Source organism: Halictus rubicundus, unplaced genomic scaffold, assembly GCF_050948215.1.
Source record: "Halictus rubicundus isolate RS-2024b unplaced genomic scaffold, iyHalRubi1_principal scaffold0135, whole genome shotgun sequence".
In the NCBI taxonomy this organism is placed as follows: domain Eukaryota; kingdom Metazoa; phylum Arthropoda; class Insecta; order Hymenoptera; family Halictidae; genus Halictus; species Halictus rubicundus.
Genome location: NW_027488676.1, coordinates 565382 through 585953, shown reverse-complemented (window position 1 = coordinate 585953; position 20572 = coordinate 565382). Strand labels below are relative to the sequence as shown.

General features: G+C 49.2%; 1 protein-coding gene across 1 annotated transcript; it reads right to left on the bottom strand.

The window, feature by feature from the left end:
• Positions 1-3749: 3749 nt before the first annotated feature.
• On the bottom strand, positions 3750-8846 carry LOC143363803 (uncharacterized). The gene has a single exon (XM_076804337.1). It carries the CDS (start codon positions 8844-8846, stop codon positions 3750-3752), a length of 5097 nt encoding a protein of 1698 aa, XP_076660452.1.
• Between the last annotated feature and the right edge of the window lie 11726 nt (positions 8847-20572).

The window sequence follows — 20572 nt, the reverse complement described above, 5'->3', positions numbered from 1 at the left end:
TCGGCTTCCGGGAGGGTCTCTCCACCGTCGACGCTATTCGGCGGGTGAGGGCTCTCTCGGAGGCCTGTACGAGGGGGGGCGGTGTTGCGTTGGCGATATCCTTGGATATCGCTAACGCGTTCAACACCGTCCCCTGGGATCGGATAATGGAGGCCCTGGTCTTCCACCGGGTGCCTCTGTATCTCAGAAGGGTGATTGGGAGCTATCTCTCCGACAGGGGTATAGAGTATCCCGGCCGGTACGGGATGGTGCGCAGGGGCGTCGTGCGCGGGGTTCCGCAGGGCTCGGTGTTGGGCCCGTTGCTGTGGAATCTTGCGTACGATCGCGTCCTGCGGGAGGAGATGCCTCCCGGGGTCAGCCTGACGTGTTACGCCGACGACACGCTGGTATTGGCCACCGGGAGGTATGCGAAGGAGGCCATCTGCCTGGCGGAGCGCGGCGCGTGGCGCGCGGTGCGCGCGATCCGGTCGCTGGCCCTAGAGGTGTCCGTCGAGAAAACCAGGGCCATGTGGTTTCTCCGCTCGGCCCGGTTGGCGGCGCCTCCCCAGTGCTGGATCTGCGTGGGGGAGGGGATGGTCAAGGTCGGGTCCCAGATGCGGTACCTGGGACTCGAGCTTGACGGCCGGTGGCGTTTTGACCGCCACCTTGAGTCGCTGGCGCCCCGGGCGGAGAGGGCGACCGCTGCGCTCGGTCGCCTTCTCCCGAATCTCGGGGGACCCTGTGGACGGGTGCGTCGTCTGTTCGCGGTGGTGGTGCGAGTTTTGGTCCTGTACGGAGCCCCTGTGTGGGCGCGCGATGTCTTGGCTAGGGGGCGCAGTGGCGGCACACGGTCGCTGCTGCGTCGCATCGAGCGCAGGCTGGCCATAGGCATCGTGCGGGGGTACCGCACCATTTCATACGCGACGGCGATGGTGATGTCGGGGCTGATCCCCCTCGAGCTGGAGGCCCGCGTGTTGGCGGATGTGCATACGCACTCCAGGGAACTCCGGCTCCGGGGGGTGGCCCCGGATCAGGCGCGGCTCATGGTGGATGAGCTCAGGCGACATGCTCGGCGGCACGCAGCCCGGGAGTGGCGCGATAGCCTTCCCGGGACGAGGGAGGGCGAGAGGCGGGCCGTTCGGGCCATCCTCCCGGTGTTCGATCAATGGAACAGGGGATGGATGGGGCATAGGGTCTCCTACCGTGTGACGCAAGTGATGAGCGGGCACGGGTGCTTCGGCGACTACCTGTGTCGCATCGGGAGGGAGACCGAGGAGGCGTGTCACCACTGCGGCGAGCCGCGGGACACGGCGCAACACACTCTGGAGGAGTGTCCGGCTTGGGGGGGAGAGCGCCGTGCCCTGCGGCGCGCGGTGGGCCACGACCTCTCGCTCCCGGCTGTCGTCGCTGCGGCAGCCGGTGGCGAGGAGGCGTGGAGGGGGTTCGCTTCCTTCTGCGAGCGGGTTATGCTGCGGAAGGAGGCTGCGGAACGGGATCGGGAGCGTAATCACGATCCCGGCCGAAGGGGGGGAGGCGGCGCAGGGTACGCCCCGGGGGCGTACCCCCGTTGCGACGCCTCTGACGCGAGCGGGGACGCCCTTGATGATCTCGAGGCGGGGGATCGGATATCCCCTTACACTCGGTCACCAACGGCGTCCCCGGAGGCCGCCGGGCATCACGAGCGGGGGCTCGGATGCTCATCGGGCGGCCTAACAGGGGGGAAGGCGCCACGTCGTCCGTTGCGTGGTGCCTTCGGATAGAGTAGGTACGGGAGGGGGCCGCGTCCCCCCCTGGGTGGTATGCTAAGGCGGGGGCACACCGGATTGACATGCGCGCGCAGAGCACGGGTGCCCCCAGGAGTCTAGGGACGGACGGGGAGGAGTTAGTGGGTATACTCGGCGTTGCACCAACCAGCCGAGGAGTCCCACATAACCCGGACCACCCCACCCCCGGGGGGGTTCGGGTATCCGTAACGAGATTACCTCCTCGGAAAAAAAAAAATAGGATAGAGGATAGGATAGAGGATTGGATAGGATTGTGGATAGGATAGGATAGATGATAGGATAGAGGATTGCATAGGATAGAGGATAGAATAAGATAGAGGATAGGATAGGGTAGAGGATAGGATAAGATAGAGGATAGGATAGAATAGAGTACAGGATAGTATAAAGGATAAGATAATATAGAGAATAGGATAGGATAGAGGATAGGACAGGATAGAGGATAGGATAGGATAGAGGGTAGGATAGTGAATTGAATAGGATTGAGGATATTATGGGATAGAGGATAGGATAGGATAGGATAGGATAGGATAGAGGGTAGGATAGGATAGAGGATAGGATAGGATATATGATATTGTAGGATCGAGGATACGATGTTATAGAGGATAGTATAGGATAGAGGGTAGGATAGGATATAGGGTAGGATAGAGAATTGGATAGGATAGAGGATACGATACGAAAGAGGATAGGATAGGATAGAGGATAGGATAGGACAGAGGATAGGATAGGATAGAGGATAGGATAGGATAGAGGATATGATAGGATAGAGGATAGGACAGGATAGAGGATAGGATAGGATAGAATATAGGATAGGATAGAGGATAGGATAGGATTGAGGATAGCATAGGATTGAGGATAGGATAGGATAGAGAGTAGGATAGGTTAGAGGATAGGATAGGATAGAGGATAGGATAGGATAGAGGGTAGGATTGAGAATTGAATAGGATTGAGGATATAATGGGATAGAGGATAGGATAGGATAGGATAGGATAGAGGATAGGATAGGATAGAGGATAGGATAGGATAGAGGATAGGATAGGATAGAGGATAGGATAGGATAGAGGATAGGATAGGATAGAGGATAGGATAGGATAGAGGATAGGATAGGATAGAGGATAGGATAGGATAGAGGATAGGATAGGATAGAGGATAGGTGTTTGGAACTAGAGCGAAAGGAAAGAGGTATAGGTTGCGATAGAGACAGGTAGAGAATGAAAGTGGACTGTATGAAATAATAAACAATATATTAACAGAAAGTGGAGAGTGTACAAGAAAGCGGTGAAACGAGAAAGGTATAAGACAGCGGCGAATAGACGGAGATGAGAATAGACCGCACAAATCGTGAAGCACACGATTTGGGAGAGAAGAGAGTCGTGAAGCGCACGAGAAACCGATAAATAAGCGACTATGATCGAGCGATCGAATATGCCAAAAGACCTCGTTTCGCGGTTATCGCGGGTTATTTATACTATGCGTGGCCACCGGCGTCGGAAGGAATAAGGAGTGGGGTTTTTGAAAATGACAAAGGATTTGGCAGTGTCGAACGTTAGCTAGCGCACGAGGGCAATGCCCTAACGGCCGCTACTGCACAGGAAACAAGGACGGTGGGTGACGGATTTGATATTTGGGAATATGGGAACGGTGGCTCACGCGACAAGTAAACGTTTAGACGTAAACACAAAGTTTACGTCTGAGTGCGTTCACCCGGTCTCGGCGCCGTGCTCGATCAGCTGGCTATTGTCAACGCCGAGACACGGTCGCACCGAGGCCGCTCGCCTGCGGATTAGGTCGCAAAAACTACGGCACAAGAAATGATGTTTGCGTTACCGAGATTCTCGGTAACGCCTGCAGTGATTTCGAACATTCCGCCCGCCTTCGACAATCGTCGAACGAAATGAGCGCGCGCGGGTGAGCGGGATGCTAATGAGCGTTGGTTAATGAATGACGCGATGAGCTTACATACTACGTTATCTGTGAGGAGCCCGTCGTTTACGCGTCTGCCGCGCGATGCAGGGGGATGAGCTTTGTCACCGGCCGTTGGTATCTGCTGGTCGCTGTTTTGACGGTGGCGACGCGAACGTGTCCGTCGGCTCCTGGGTGGACCTCGTCGATGCGCCCCAGTGGCCATCTGGAGGGGGGGGTCAGCTCCGACTTTATGAGGACTAGGTCCCCGAGTTGGAGAGAGGTTTCGGCGGTGGTCCACTTCGGCCTGGTCTGCAATTGGTGCAGGTATTCCGCTGCCCATCGGCGCCAGAAGTGTTGCAGGCGTTGCTGGAGCAGTTGCCAACGGGTTAGCCGCGACCTTGGCACCTCCAGTAGCGTCGGTTCTGGGACAGCCGTCAGAGGGCCGCCGACGAGGAAGTGTCCTGGCGTCAGCGGGGTGAGGTCCTCCGGGTCATCGGTGAGAGCTTGCAGCGGCCGGGAGTTGAGGCAGGCCTCCACCTGGCAGAGGAGGGTGGAGAATTCCTCATAAGTGAGGGGGTCGTCGGCGACGACTCTGCGGAGGTGGTGCTTCAGGGACCGGACTGCTGCTTCCCAGAGCCCGCCAAAGTGTGGGGCGCCCGGGGGGATGAATTTCCACGTCACGCCGTCCTTCGCGAGCTGCCGGCCGATGCTTGCAGCTTCTCGCGTCGAGGCCGTGAAGAGGCGCCGCAATTCCCGGTCCGCGCCCACGAAGTTGGTGCCGCAGTCGCTGGTCAGGCTGCTGCAGGTTCCGCGGCGGCCTGTGAAGCGGCGGAAGGCCGCCAGGAAGGCGGCGGTGGAGTAATCCGACACAGCTTCGATGTGGACGGCCCTCGTGCTGAAACAAATGAATACGGCCACGTAGCCTTTGGTGGCCTTGTGGCCGCGTCCGGGGGTCGTCTTCAGCTGGAAGGGCCCTGCGTAGTCCAGTCCGACGTGCTGGAAGGGCCGAGAGGGGGTGACCCGCTGTGTTGGGAGGTTGCCCATCACCTGCGTCGCCGGCGCCGCCCGCCATCGGATGCACCGGAGGCAGTGTGAGGTGCACCGCTTCACCTGTCGCCGGCCTTGGGGGATCCAGTACTTTTGGCGGAGGGCTGCGAGGGTCAGTTGCACTCCGCCGTGCAGCGTCCGGAGGTGGGCGCTCTCGATGACCAGCTGGGTCAAATGGCATCCTGCGGGCAGGATGATAGGGTGCTGCTCGTTGTACGGCAGGAGGGCGTTGTGGAGTCGCCCTCCCACGCGCAGAATGCCGTATTCGTCGAGGAACGGTGTTAGTTTGCGGAGTCCACTCCCTCCCGGGACTGGCTTCTGTTGTTCGACGGCGGTGAGTTCGGTGGCGAAGTGGAGGCGCTGCACCAGCCGTATCCACGTTTCCTCGGCTCGGCGGAGCTCGTCGGGGCGCAGGTGCGGCGGAGATGCAGTTGCGTCGCGCCGGGAAGGGCTGGTCCACCGGAGGCACCAGCTGGTGGCCCGGAGCAGCCGGTCCAAGGTCGAGAACCGAAGGAGAAGCTCTGGGTCCTCCTGGCGGCTCGTCTGGAGGCACGTGGCCGGCGTTCTCTCTTCCTCGGTGGTACAGTGCGGCGGAGGCGCGGTGTTCCAGCCCGCCTCTGGGCTGGTGAGCCAGCTTGGTCCGTGCCACCAGAGCGGGTGGCTTGCCAGCTGAGCTGCTGCGACGCCTCGTGAGGCGCAGTCCGCAGGGTTGTCCTTGGTCCCCACGTGGTGGAGGTGACCGTCGGGCAGTGCGGTCTGGACCTCCGACACGCGGTTCGCGATGTAGGTGCGCCAGCGGGTTGGTTCTCCCTGGAGCCAGGCCAGCGCGACGGTGGAGTCGCTCCAGAGGTGGACGGCGTCAATGGGCACCTGGATCTCCTGCCGGATGTGCACCAGGAGGCGCGCTCCAAGTGTGGCGGCGCACAGCTCCAGTCGTGGCAGCGAAACCGTCTTCAGTGGGGCGACCTTGGTTTTGGCGGCGACGAGGTGTGCTCGTGCGACCCCGTGGGAGTCTTCGATGCGGACGTAGACAGCGGCGGCGTATGCCTTCTCGGACGCGTCCACAAATGCGTGCAGCTGTCGGGTGGCGGCGGTGTCGTCCACTCCGAGCCACCGAGGGATCCGGATGCACGCTAGTTCGTCCATGTCCTCTCTCAGGGTGTTCCAGGCTGCTGCTGTGTCGGGTGGGAGGCGCTCGTCCCACTCGAGGTTGGTCTTCCAGAGGTCCTGGATGAATATTTTTCCCCGGACGACGAAGGGGGCGAGCCAGCCGAGCGGGTCGAACAGCTTGGCGATCTGGGAGAGCACGCGTCGCTTGGTGGGCGGCTCCGAAGTCGTCTCTGAGGGGGCGTGCAGCGAGAACGCCAAGGTATCGGTGGCGGGGTGCCACGTCAGTCCTAGTGCGCTGCATCCGGTCTCAGGATGCCACGGGATCGTGGACGACTCTGCCAAGAAGTCGGCGGGTAGCGCGGAGAGCAGCGCGGAGTGGTTGGCGCTCCACTTCTTGCGGACGAATCCGCCCGCCTTGCAGATGCCGATGAGCTCCCCCTGCGTCCTCTCGGCGTCCTCGATGCTGTCAGCCCCAGCGAGGATGTCGTCGACATAGGTGGCCGTCCGGAGTATGCTCGCACCTCTCGGGAATCGCTGCTTTTCGTCTTCGGCTAGCTGCAGCAGCGTGCGCAGGGCGAGGTACGGGGCGCAGGTCAGGCCGTAGGTCACTGTCGTGAGGTGGTAGGCGTCTATCCGCTCGCTCTCGTTGTCACGCCACAGGATCCGTTGGAGATCCCAGTCGTCTGAGTGCACCCGGATTTGGCGGTACATTTTTTCGATGTCCGCGATGAATGCGACCTTGTGGCGCCTCCACCTGAGCAGAATGTTCGTAATGTCCTGCTGCAGTTTGGGTCCGGCTGCGAGGTGTGCGTTGATAGACGTCCCAACGCTGGAGCGGCGAGACCCGTTGAAAACCACTCGCAGCTTGGTGGAGGTGCCAGTTGCCTTCAGCACACCGTGGTGAGGCAGGTAAAAGTGTGGACGTCGAGGGGTGTAGTCGGCTGCTGGGATCACTTGCATGTGGCCGAGAGTGCGGTATTCCTCCATGAAGTTGGTGTACAACGCCTGCAGCTGCGGGTTCGTCGCGAACCGGCGCTCGTTGGCCAGCAGAATGCGCCTGGCGATGCAGTGTGACTGCCCCAGCTCTGGGTTTGGTGTTGTCAGGCACAGACGCACGACGTACCTGCCGTCGGGCTGCCGGGAATGGGTACGCTGGAAGTGCTCCTCGCACGCTGCTTCCTCGGCAGTCCGCTGCGGTGCGGGTGGCGGCATCTCTTCTTGCTCCCAAAAGCGCCGGACGAGAGCGGTCAGGTCGTCGATGGTGACGGTGTGGCTGGTTGCTATTGGTGTCGAAGGCCCAGGGCTGGTCGCCGGGCCTGACAGGATCCAGCCGAATATGGTCTCTTGTGCGACCGGACCTCGATGTCCTCCGCTTCTGGTGCCCGTCAACAAGACCTGCGGGTATACGTCCGCACCCAGGAGCAGGTCGATGGGGGTTGCGGAGTTGAAGGTCGGGTCCGCGAGAGTCAGTCCCGAGATGTGCGGCCAGGCGGAGGCGAAGGTGCGGCAGCGCGGTCGGTACGAGGTCAGCCGAGGTAGAATGAGCGCCTCCACCGTGCAGGAGAGGTTGGCGTGGATTCTCGAGGCGACGTCCAGGCGGGTTCTTCCTCGTGCGGTCGCGGTGGCCTTGGCACCGGCGCCGACTACCACCTGAGAGCAGGATGTTCGATGGAGTCGGAGCTGCTGTACCAGTGATTCGCTGACCAGCGACACCTCGGAGCAGGGGTCGATCAGTGCCCTGGCGACGACGGTACCTCCCGCGGACTGGACTGCCACGAGGGCGGTGGCAAGGAGCACCGATAGCGGTTCCTCGGAGGGCTCCGGTCCGTTCACGATATGCATAGCGGTGGGTCGTGGGGGGCGGTTGCCCTGCACGAGAGCGTCGTGGAGCATCGTATGATGCTTCTCCGCGCACCGCTGACAGGTCTTGTTGGATCGGCAGGCTGCGACGGCGTGTGGCCCCAGGCAGTTGTGGCACAGCTGGGAGGAGGTCACGACCTGGAGTCGCTCCAGTGGCGTCTTGCTTCGGAACGCTCCGCAGAAGCACAAGAGGTGGTTTCCCCGGCAGAGACCGCAGCGTGACTTGGTGGAGGGTTGGTCGGTAGCGACGTGCACGGCCTTGATTCCCTTCGCTGCAGGTCGCTGTGCGGGTACGAGATGTCCATGTCGGCTCTCGCAGGCCTCCAGGGTGCGGATCGTCGTCTCCAGGAACTCCAGCAGCTCGGAGAGTGTGGGTGGTTCCGTGCTGCTCCCCAAGGATGTCTCCCAGTGCTTCAGTGTCTCGGCGTCCAGGCGCCGCACGACGTGTTGGACCATCCAGTGTGCCTTGTCGTCGACGGGAACGTCAAGGCCGTTCAGCACTGAGGCCACGTTGCAGCTGGTGTCGAGGAGCCGCTTCAATTCCCTGGCGGTATGCGTGGTGCAGGCGGGCGTCTCGTAAAGGATGTCGAACTGGGCATCGACAAGGAGCCGGCGGTTCTCGTACCTGTGCGCCAGCAGCTCCCATGCCCGATGAAAATTATCAGCCGACATCGGGATGCGGCGGATCAGCAATGCGGCTTCTCCGGTGAGGCTGGCGGACAGGTAGTGGAATTTCTCGGCGTCACTCCACGACGGGTCGTCAAGGACCAACGACGAGAAGAGGTCCTTGTACCGCGTCCACTCGCTGTACCGACCCGAGAAGGCCGGTAAGTCGATGCGCGGGAGCGTGGACCGTGCCCTGGGTCCGGACGCTGCAGGAGGCGGGATGCTCGGCGATGCAGGGGTTGACGCGGGCGCGAGGCGCGCCAGTGCGTCGAGTAGCTGCCCCTTCTGCAGCGAGTAGGCCTGTTCGCCTTCCGTGAAAATATCCAGGGTGAAGTAATCGCTCTGGTGGTCCTCGGGGGTGGCCGTGGATCTGATTCGGTCGTCTTGCTCCTCGAACTGCTGCCATCTTTTCTCCAGGGTGGCCAGAGTGCTCTGGAGGAGTCCGATGGTGAGGTTCGCCTTTCCCTGCTTCTGCAGGTTGTCGCCGGTGCGAGCCATGCGCCCGAACAACACGTGTTGACTCGCGACGAGTGCGTCCATGACGTGAGTGTGATAAGGTGAGAGAATGAGTGTGGGAATTTATAGGAGATGGTACGTAAAGGTATCCGGCTCGAAGGACCAATGTTTGGAACTAGAGCGAAAGGAAAGAGGTATAGGTTGCGATAGAGACAGGTAGAGAATGAAAGTGGACTGTATGAAATAATAAACAATATATTAACAGAAAGTGGAGAGTGTACAAGAAAGCGGTGAAACGAGAAAGGTATAAGACAGCGGCGAATAGACGGAGATGAGAATAGAACGCACAAATCGTGAAGCACACGATTTGGGAGAGAAGAGAGTCGTGAAGCGCACGAGAAACCGATAAATAAGCGACTATGATCGAGCGATCGAATATGCCAAAAGACCTCGTTTCGCGGTTATCGCGGGTTATTTATACTATGCGTGGCCACCGGCGTCGGAAGGAATAAGGAGTGGGGTTTTTGAAAATGACAAAGGATTTGGCAGTGTCGAACGTTAGCTAGCGCACGAGGGCAATGCCCTAACGGCCGCTACTGCACAGGAAACAAGGACGGTGGGTGACGGATTTGATATTTGGGAATATGGGAACGGTGGCTCACGCGACAAGTAAACGTTTAGACGTAAACACAAAGTTTACGTCTGAGTGCGTTCACCCGGTCTCGGCGCCGTGCTCGATCAGCTGGCTATTGTCAACGCCGAGACACGGTCGCACCGAGGCCGAAATGATGTTTGCGTTACCGAGATTCTCGGTAACGCCTGCAGTGATTTCGAACAATAGGATAGGATAGAGGATAGGATAGGATAGAGGATAGGATAGGATATATGATACTATAGGATGGAAGATGCGATATTATAGAGGATAGTATAGGATAGAGGCTAGGATAGGATATAGGGTAGGATAGAGAATTGGATAGGATAGGACAGAGGATAGGATAGGATAGAGGGTAGGATTGGATAGAGGATATGATAGGATATAGGATAGGATAGGATAGAGGATACGATATTATACAGGATACGATTATATAGACGATATTATAGGATAAAGCACCGGACAGGACATGGGATACGATATTATAGAGGATACGATATTATAGAGGATAGGATAGGATAGAGAATATGATAGGATAGAGGATAGGATAGGATAGATGATAGGATAGGATGGAGGATACGATATTATAGAGGATAGGATAGGATAGAGGATAGGATAGGATAGAGGATAGGATAGGATAGAGGATAGGATAGGATAGAGGATAGGATAGGATAGAGGATAGGATAGGATAGATGATAGGATAGGATAGAGGATAGGATAGAGGATAGGATAGGATAGAGGATAGGACAGGATTGAGGATAGGATAGGATAGAGGATAGGATAGGATACAGGATAGGATAGAGGATATTATAGGAGAGAGGATATTATAGGATAGAGGATAGGATAGGATAGAGGATAGTATAAGGTAGAGGATAGGATAGGATAGAGGTTAGGATAGGATTGAGGATAGGATAGGATATATGATATTATAGGATGGAGGATACGATATTATTGAGGATAGGATAGGATAGACGATAGAATAGGGGATTGGATAGGAGAGAGGATTGGATAGGATAGAGGATAGGATAGGATAGAGGATAGGATAGGATTGACTATAGGATAGGATTGACTATATGATAGGATACAGAATAGGATAGGATAGAGGATAGGATAGGATAGAGGATAGGATAGGATTGGAGATAGGATAGGATAGATGATAGGATAGGATAGAGGATTGGATAGGATAGAGGATAGGATAGAGGATTGGATAGGATTGAGGATATTATAGCATAGAGGATAGGATAAGATAGAGGATAGGATAGGATATATGATATTATAGGATGGAGGATACGATACGATAGAGGATAGGATAGGATAGTGGGTAGGATAGAGAATTGGATAGGATAGAGGTACGATACGATAGAGGATAGGATAGGATAGAGGATAGGATAGGATAGAGGATAGGATAAGATAGAGGATAGGATAGGATAGAGGATAGGATAGGATAGAGGATAGGATAGGATACAGGATAGGATAGAGGATATTATAGGAGAGAGGATATTATAGGAGAGAGGATATTATAGGATAGAGGATTGGATAGGATACAGAATAGGATAGGATAGAGGATAGGATAGAGGATACGATAGGATTGGAGATAGGATAGGATAGATGATAGGATAGGATAGAGGATTGGATAGGATAGAGGATAGGAAAGAAGATTGGATAGGATTGAGGATATTATAGCATAGAGGATAGGATAGGATATATGATATTATAGGTTGGAGGATACGAAATTACTGAGGATAGTATAGGATAGAGGATAGGATAGGGTAGAGGATAGGATAAGATAGAGGATAGGATAGAATAGAGTACAGGATAGTATAGAGGATAATATAATATAGAGAATAGGATAGGATAGAGGTAGGATAGGATAGAGGATAGGATAGGATTGAGGATAGGATAGGATAGATGATAGGATAGGATAGAGGATTGGATACGATAGAGGATAGGATAGAGGATTGGATAGGATTGAGGATATTATGGGATAGAGGATAGGATAGGGTAGGATAGAGGATAGGATAGGATATATGATATTATAGAATGGAGGATACGATATTATAGAGGATAGGATAGGATAGACGATAGGATAGGAGATTGGATAGCATAGAGGATATCATAGGATAGAGGATAGGATAGGATAGAGGATCGGATAGGATAGAGGATATGATAGGCTAGGATAGAGGATAGGATAGGATAGAGGATAGGATAGGATAGAGGATAGGATAGAGGATACGATACGATAGAGGATAGGATAGGATAGAGGATAGGATAGGATACAGGATAGGATAGGAAAGAGTATAAGATAGGATAGAGGATGGGATAGGATAGACAATAGGATAGGGGATTGGATAGGGTAGAGGATAGGATAGGATAGATGACAGTGTAGGATAGAGGATAGGATAGGATAGATGATAGGATAATATAGAGAATAGGATAGGATAGAGGATAGGACAGGATAGAGGATAGGATAGGATAGAGGATATGATAGGATAGAGGATAGGATTGGGTAGAGACTAGGATAGGATAGAGGATATTATAGAGGATTGGATAGAGGATTGGAAAGGATTGAGGATATTATGGGATAGAGGATAGGATAGGATATATGATATTATAGAATGGAGGATACGATATTATAGAGGATAGGATAGGATAGACGATAGGATAGGAGATTGGATAGCATAGAGGATATCATAGGATAGAGGATAGGATAGGATAGAGGATAGGATAGGACAGAGGATAGGATACGATAGAGGATAGGATAGGATAGAGGATAGGATAGGATAGAGTACAGGATAGTATAGAGGATAAGATAGGATAGAGAATAGGATAGGATAGAGGATAGGATAGGACAGAGGATAGGATAGGATAGAGGATAGGATAGGATAGAGGATAGGATAGGATAGAGGATATGATAGGCTAGGATAGAGGATAGGATAGAATTGAGGATAGGATAGGATAGAGGATAGGATAGGATTGAGGATAGCATAGGATTGAGGATAGGATAGGATAGAGAATAGGATAGGATAGAGGATAGGATAGATGATACGATACGATAGAGGATAGGATAGGATAGAGGATAGGATAGGATACAGGACAGGATAGGAAAGAGTGTAAGATAGGGTAGAGGATAGGATAGGATAGAGGGTAGGATAGGACAGAGGATAGGATAGGATAGAGAATAGGATAGGATAGAGGATAGGATAGGATAGAGGATATGATAGGCTAGGATAGAGGATAGGATAGCATTGAGGATAGGATAGGATAGAGGATAGGATAGGATTTAGGATAGCATAGGATTGAGGATAGGATAGGATAGTGAATAGGATAGGATAGAGGATAGGTTAGGATAGAGGGTAGGATAGAGGATAGGATAGGATAGAGGATAGGATAGGATAGAGGACAGGATAGGGTAAAGGATAGGATAAGATAGAGGATAGGATAGAATAGAGTACAGGATAGGATAGAGGATAGGATAGGATAGACGATAGGATAGAGGATAGGATTGAGGATATTATGGGATAGAGGAAAGGATAGGATAGATGATAGGATAGAGGATTGGATAGGATAGAGGATACGATACGATAGAGGATAGGATAGGATACAGGATAGGATAGGATAGAGGGTAGGATAGCGGATTGGATTGGATAGAGGATACGATACGATAGAGGATAGGATAGGATAGAGGATAGCATAGGACAGAGGATAGGATAGGATAGAGGATAGGATAGGATAGAGGATATGATAGGATAGAGGATAGGATAGGATAGAGGATAGGATAGGATAGAGGATATGATAGGCTAGGATAGAGAATAGGATAGGATTGAGGATAGGATAAGATAGAGGATGGGATAGGATTGAGGATAGCATGGGATTGAGGATAGGATAGGATAGAGGATAGGATAGGATTGAGGATAGGATAGGGGATTGGATAGGATAGAGAATAGGATAGGATAGAGGATAGGATAGGATAGAGGATAGGATAGGATAGAGGACAGGATAGGATTGAGGATAGGATAGGATGGAGGATAGGATATGATTGAGGATAGTATAGGATAGAGAATAGGATAGGATAGAGGTAGGATAGGATAGAGGATAGGATAGGATTGAGGATAGGATAGGATAGATGATAGGATAGGATAGAGGATCGGATAGGATAGAGGATATGATAGGCTAGGATAGAGGATAGGATAGGATTGAGGATAGGATAGGATAGAGGATAGGATAGGATTGAGGATAGCATAGGATTGAGGATAGGATAGGATAGTGAATAGGATAGGATAGAGGATAGGATAGGATAGAGGATAGGATAGAGGATACGATACGATAGAGGATAGGATAGGATAGAGGATAGGATAGGATACAGGATAGGATAGGAAAGAGTATAAGATAGGATAGAGGATAGGATAGGATAGAGGATAGGATAGGATAGAGAATAGGATAGGATAGAGGATAGGATAGGATTGAGGATAGGATAGGATAGAGGATAGGTAAGGATAGAGGATAGGATAGAGGATAAGATAGGATTGAGGATAGGATATGATAGAGGATAGGTTAGGATAGAGGGTAGGATAGAGGATAGGATAGGATAGAGGATAGGATAGGATAGAGGACAGGATAGGGTAAAGGATAGGATAAGATAGAGGATAGGATAGAATAGAGTACAGGATAGTATAGAGGATAGGATAGGATAGAGGATAAGATAGGATAGAGGATACGATAGGATATAGGATAGGATAGGGTAGAGGATAGGATAATATAGAGGATAGGATAGGGTAGAGGATTGGATAAGATAGAGGATAGGATAGAATAGAGTACAGGGTATTATAGAGGATAAGATAGGATAGAGGATAGGATAGGATAGAGGATAGGATAGGATCGAGGATAGGATAGGATAGAGGATAGGATAGGATAGAGGACAGGATAGGATAGAGAATAGAATAAGATAGAGGTTAGGATAGGATTGAGGATAGGATAGGATAGAGGATATTATAGGAGAGAGGATATTATAGGGTAGAGGATAGGATAGGATTGAGGATAGGATAGGATAGAGGATAGGATATGATAGAGGATAGGATAGGATAGAGGATAGGATAGGAAATGATTGAGGATAGGATTCAGGATAGGATTGGATACCGGATAGGATAGGATAGAGGATAGGATAGGATATATGATATTATAGGATGGAGGATACGATATTATAGAGGATAGGATAGGATAGACGATAGGATAGGGGATTGGATAGGATAGAGGATACGATACGATAGAGGATAGGATAGAGGATAGGATAGCATAGAGGATAGGATAGGATTGAGGATAGGATAGGATAGAGGATAGGATAGGATAGAGGATAGGATAGGATAGAGGATAGGATAGGATAGAGGATAGGATATAATAGAGGATAGGATAGGATCGAGGATAGGATAGGATAGAGGATAGGATAGGATTGAGTATAGGATAGAGGATTGGATAGGATTGAGTACATTATGGGATAGATTATAGGATAGGATAGGATAGAGGATAGGATAGGACACAGGATAGGATAGGATAGAGAATAGGATAGGATAGAGGATAGGATATAATAGAGGATAGGATAGGTTTGAGGATAGGATAGGATAGAGGATAGGATAGAGGATTTAATAGGATAGAGGATATTATAGGATAGAGGATAGGATAGGATTGAGGATAGGATTGGATACAGGATAGGATAGGATATATGATATTATAGGATGGAGGATACGATATTATAGAGGGTAGGATAGGATAGACGATAGGATAGGGTAGAGGATAGGATAAGATAGAGGATAGGATACGATAGAGGATAAGATAGGATAGAGGATAGGATTGGATTGAGTATAGGATGGGATAGAGGATAGGATAGGATAGAGGATATGATAGAAGATATTACAGCAGAGAGGATATTATAGGACAGAGGATAGGATAGGATTGAGGATAGGATTGGATACAGGATAGGATAGGATAGAGGATAGGATAGAGGATTGGATAGGATAGAGGATACGATACGATAGAAGATAGGATAGGATAGAGGATAGGATAGGATAGGATAGAGGATACGATAGGATAGAGGATTGGATAGAGGATATTATAGGTGAGAGGATATTATAGGAAAGAGGATAGGATAGGATTGAGGATCGGATAGGATAGAGGATAGGATAGAGGATTGGATAGGATAGAGGATACGATACGATAGAGGATAGGATAGGATAGAGGGTAGGATAGAGAATTGGATAGGATAGAGGATACGATACGATAGAGGATAGGATAGGATAGAGGATAACATAGGATAGAGGAAAGGATAGGATAGAGGATAGGATAGGATAGAGGATAGGATAGGATAGAGGATAGGATAGGATAGGGGATAAGATAGTATAGAGGATAGGATAGGATAGAGGATAGGATAGGATAGGGGATAAGATAGGATAGAGGATAGGATAGGATAGAGGATAGGATAGGATAGAGGTTAGGATAGAATAGAGGACAGGATATGATAGAGGATAGGATAGGATAGATGATAGGATAGAGGATGGAATAGGATAGAGGATACGATACGATAGAGGATAGGATAGTATAGAGGGTAGGATAGAGGATTTTATAGGATAGAGGATACGATACGATAGAGGATAGGATAGGATAGAGGATAGGGTAGGATTGAGGATATGATAGGATAAAGAATAGGATAGGATAGAGGATAGGATGGGATAGAGGATAGGATAGGATTGGAGATAGGATAGGATAGATGATAGGATAGGATAGAGAATCGGATAGGATAGAGGATAGGATAGAGGATTGGATAGGATTGTGGATATCATGGGATAGATAATAGGATAGGATAGGATAGGATAGGATAGAGGATAGGATAGGATAGATGATAGGATAGGATATAGGATAGGATAGGATAGGGGATAAGATAGTATAGAGGATAGGATAGGATAGAGGATAGGATAGGATAGAGGATACGATACGATAGAGGATAGGATAGGATGGAGGATAGGATAGGATAGAGGATAGGATAGGATAGAGGATAGGATAGGATAGGATAGAGGATAGGATAGGATAGAGGATAGGATGGGATTGGAGAGAGGATAGGATAGATGATAGGATAGAGGATAGGATAGGATAGAGGACAGGATAGGATAGAGGATAGGACAGGGTAGAGGATAGGATAGGATATATGATACTATAGGATGGAGGATACGATATTATAGAGGATAGTATAGGATAGAGGATAGGATAGGGTAGAGGGTAGGATAAGATAGAGGATAGGATAGGGTAGAGGGTAGGATAAGATAGAGGATAGGATAGAATAGAGTACAGGATAGTATAGAGGATAGGATAGGATAGAGTATAGGATAGGATAGATGATAGGATAGAGGATTGGATAGGATAGAGGATACGATACGATAGAGGATAGGATAGGATAGAGGGTAGGATAGAGAATTGGATAAGGATAGAGGATACGATACGATAGAGGATAGGATAGGATAGAGGGTAGGATTGAGAAATGGATAGGATAGAGGATACGATACGATAGAGGATAGGATAGGATATATGATATTATAGGATGGAGGATACGATATTATAGAGGATAAGATAGGATAGACGATAGGATAGGGGATTGGATAGGATAGAGGATATGATAGGATAGAGGATAGGATAGGATAGAGGATAGGATAGGACAGAGGATAGGATAGGATAGAGGATACCATACGATAGAGGATAGGCTAGGATAGAGGGTAGGATAGAGAATTGGATAGGATAGAGGATACGATACGATAGAGGATAGGATTGGATAGAGGATAGGATAGGATAGAGGATAGGATATGATAGAGGATAGGATAGGATAGAGGATAGGATAGGATTGAGGATAGGATAGGATTGAGGATAGGATAGGATAGAGAATAGGATTGGATAAAGGATAGGATAGAGGATTGGATAGGATAGAGGATACGATACGATAGAGGATAGGATAGGATAGAGGATAGGATAGGACAGAGGATAGGGTAGGATAGAGGATAGGATAGGATAGAGGATTGGATAGGATTCAGGATATTATGGGATAGAGGTTGGTATAGGATAGGATAGAGGATAGGATAGGATAGATGATATGTTAGGATTGAGGATAGGATAGGAGAGAGGATAGGATAGGATTGAGGATAGGATAGGATACAGGATAGGTTTGAGGATTGGATAGGATTGAGGATATTATGGGATAGAGGATAGGATAGAGGATAGGATAGGGTAGAGGATATGATAGGATACAGGATAGGATAGGATAGAGGATAGGATAGAGGATATTATAGGATAGAGGATTGGATACAGGATAGGATAGGATAGAGGATAGGATAGAGGATTTGATAGGATAGAGGATACGATACGATAGAGGATAGGATAGGATACAGGATAGGATAGGACAGAGGATAGGATAGAGGATTGGATAGGATTGAGGATATTAAGGGATAGACGATAGGATAGGATAGGATAGAGGATAGGATAGGATAGAGGATAGGATAGGATAGAGGATAGGATAGAGGATAGGTTAGAGGATTGGATAGGATTGAGGATATTATGGGATAGAGGATATGATTGGATAGGATAGGATGGAGGATAGGATAGGATAGAGGATAGGATAGGATAGAGGATAGGATAGAGGGTAGGATAGGATATAGGATAGGATAGGATAGAGGATAGGATAGGATACAGGATAGGATAGGATAGAGGATAGCATAGGATATATGATATTATAGGATGGAGGATACGATATTATAGAGGATAGGATAGAGGATAGGATAGGGTAGAGGATAGGATAGGATAGAGAATTGAATAGGATACAGGATAGGATAGGATTGCGGATATTATGGGATAGAGGATATGATTGGATAGGATAGGATGGAGGATAGGATAGGATAGAGGATAGGATAGGATAGAGGATAGGATAGAGGGTAGGATAGGATATAGGATAGGATAGGATAGAGGATAGGATAGGATACAGGATAGGATAGGATAGAGGATAGCATAGGATATATGATATTATAGGATGGAGGATACGATATTATAGAGGTTAGGATAGAGGATAGGATAGGGTAGAGGATAGGATAGGATAGAGAATTGAATAGGATACAGGATAGGATAGGATTGCGGATAGGATAGGATAGATGATAGGATAGAGGATTGGATAGGATAGAGGATAGGATAGGATAGAGGATTGGATAGAGGATTGGATAGGACAGAGGATACGATACGATAGAGGATAGGATAGGATACAGGATAGGATAGCATAGAGGATAGGATAGGATTGAGGATAGGATAGGATACAGGATAGGATAGGATAGAGGATAGGATAGAGGATATTATAGGATAGAGGATTGGATACAGGATAGGATAGGATAGAGGATAGGATAGAGGATTTGATAGGATAGAGGATACGATACGATAGAGGATAGGATAGGATACAGGATAGGATAGGACAGAGGATAGGATAGAGGATTGGATAGGATTGAGGATATTAAGGGATAGACGATAGGATAGGATAGGATAGAGGATAGGATAGGATAGAGGATAGGATAGGATAGAGGATAGGATAGAGGATAGGTTAGAGGATTGGATAGGATTGAGGATATTATGGGATAGAGGATATGATTGGATAGGATAGGATGGACGATAGGATAGGATAGAGGATAGGATAGAGGATAGGTTAGAGGATTGGATAGGATTGAGGATATTATGGGATAGAGGATATGATTGGATAGGATAGGATGGAGGATAGGATAGGATAGAGGATAGGATAGGATAGAGGATAGGATAGAGGGTAGGATAGGATATAGGATAGGATAGGATAGAGGATAGGATAGGATACAGGATAGGATAGGATAGAGGATAGCATAGGATATATGATATTATAGGATGGAGGATACGATATTATAGAGGATAGGATAGAGGATAGGATAGGGTAGAGGATAGGATAGGATAGAGAATTGAATAGGATACAGGATAGGATAGGATTGCGGATATTATGGGATAGAGGATATGATTGGATAGGATAGGATGGAGGATAGGATAGGATAGAGGATAGGATAGGATAGAGGATAGGATAGAGGGTAGGATAGGATATAGGATAGGATAGGATAGAGGATAGGATAGGATACAGGATAGGATAGGATAGAGGATAGCATAGGATATATGATATTATAGGATGGAGGATACGATATTATAGAGGTTAGGATAGAGGATAGGATAGGGTAGAGGATAGGATAGGATAGAGAATTGAATAGGATACAGGATAGGATAGGATTGCGGATAGGATAGGATAGATGATAGGATAGAGGATTGGATAGGATAGAGGATAGGATAGGATAGAGGATTGGATAGAGGATTGGATAGGACAGAGGATACGATACGATAGAGGATAGGATAGGATACAGGATAGGATAGCATAGAGGATAGGATAGGATTGAGGATAGGATAGGATACAGGATAGGATAGGATAGAGGATAGGATAGAGGATATTATAGGATAGAGGATTGGATACAGGATAGGATAGGATAGAGGATAGGATAGAGGATTTGATAGGATAGAGGATACGATACGATAGAGGATAGGATAGGATACAGGATAGGATAGGACAGAGGATAGGATAGAGGATTGGATAGGATTGAGGATATTAAGGGATAGACGATAGGATAGGATAGGATAGAGGATAGGATAGGATAGAGGATAGGATAGGATAGAGGATAGGATAGAGGATAGGTTAGAGGATTGGATAGGATTGAGGATATTATGGGATAGAGGATATGATTGGATAGGATAGGATGGACGATAGGATAGGATAGAGGATAGGATAGGATAGAGGATAGGATAGGATAGAGGATTGCATAGGATTGAGGATAGGATAGGATAGATGATAGAATAGGATAGAGGATAGGATAGAGGATTGGATAGGATAGGGGATAGGATAGTTGATAGGATACGATAGGATAGGATAGAGGGTAGGATAGGATATAGGATAGGATAGGATAGAGGATAGGATAGGATACAGGATAGGATAGGATAGAGGATAGGATAGGATATATGATATTATAGGATGGAGGATACGATATTATAG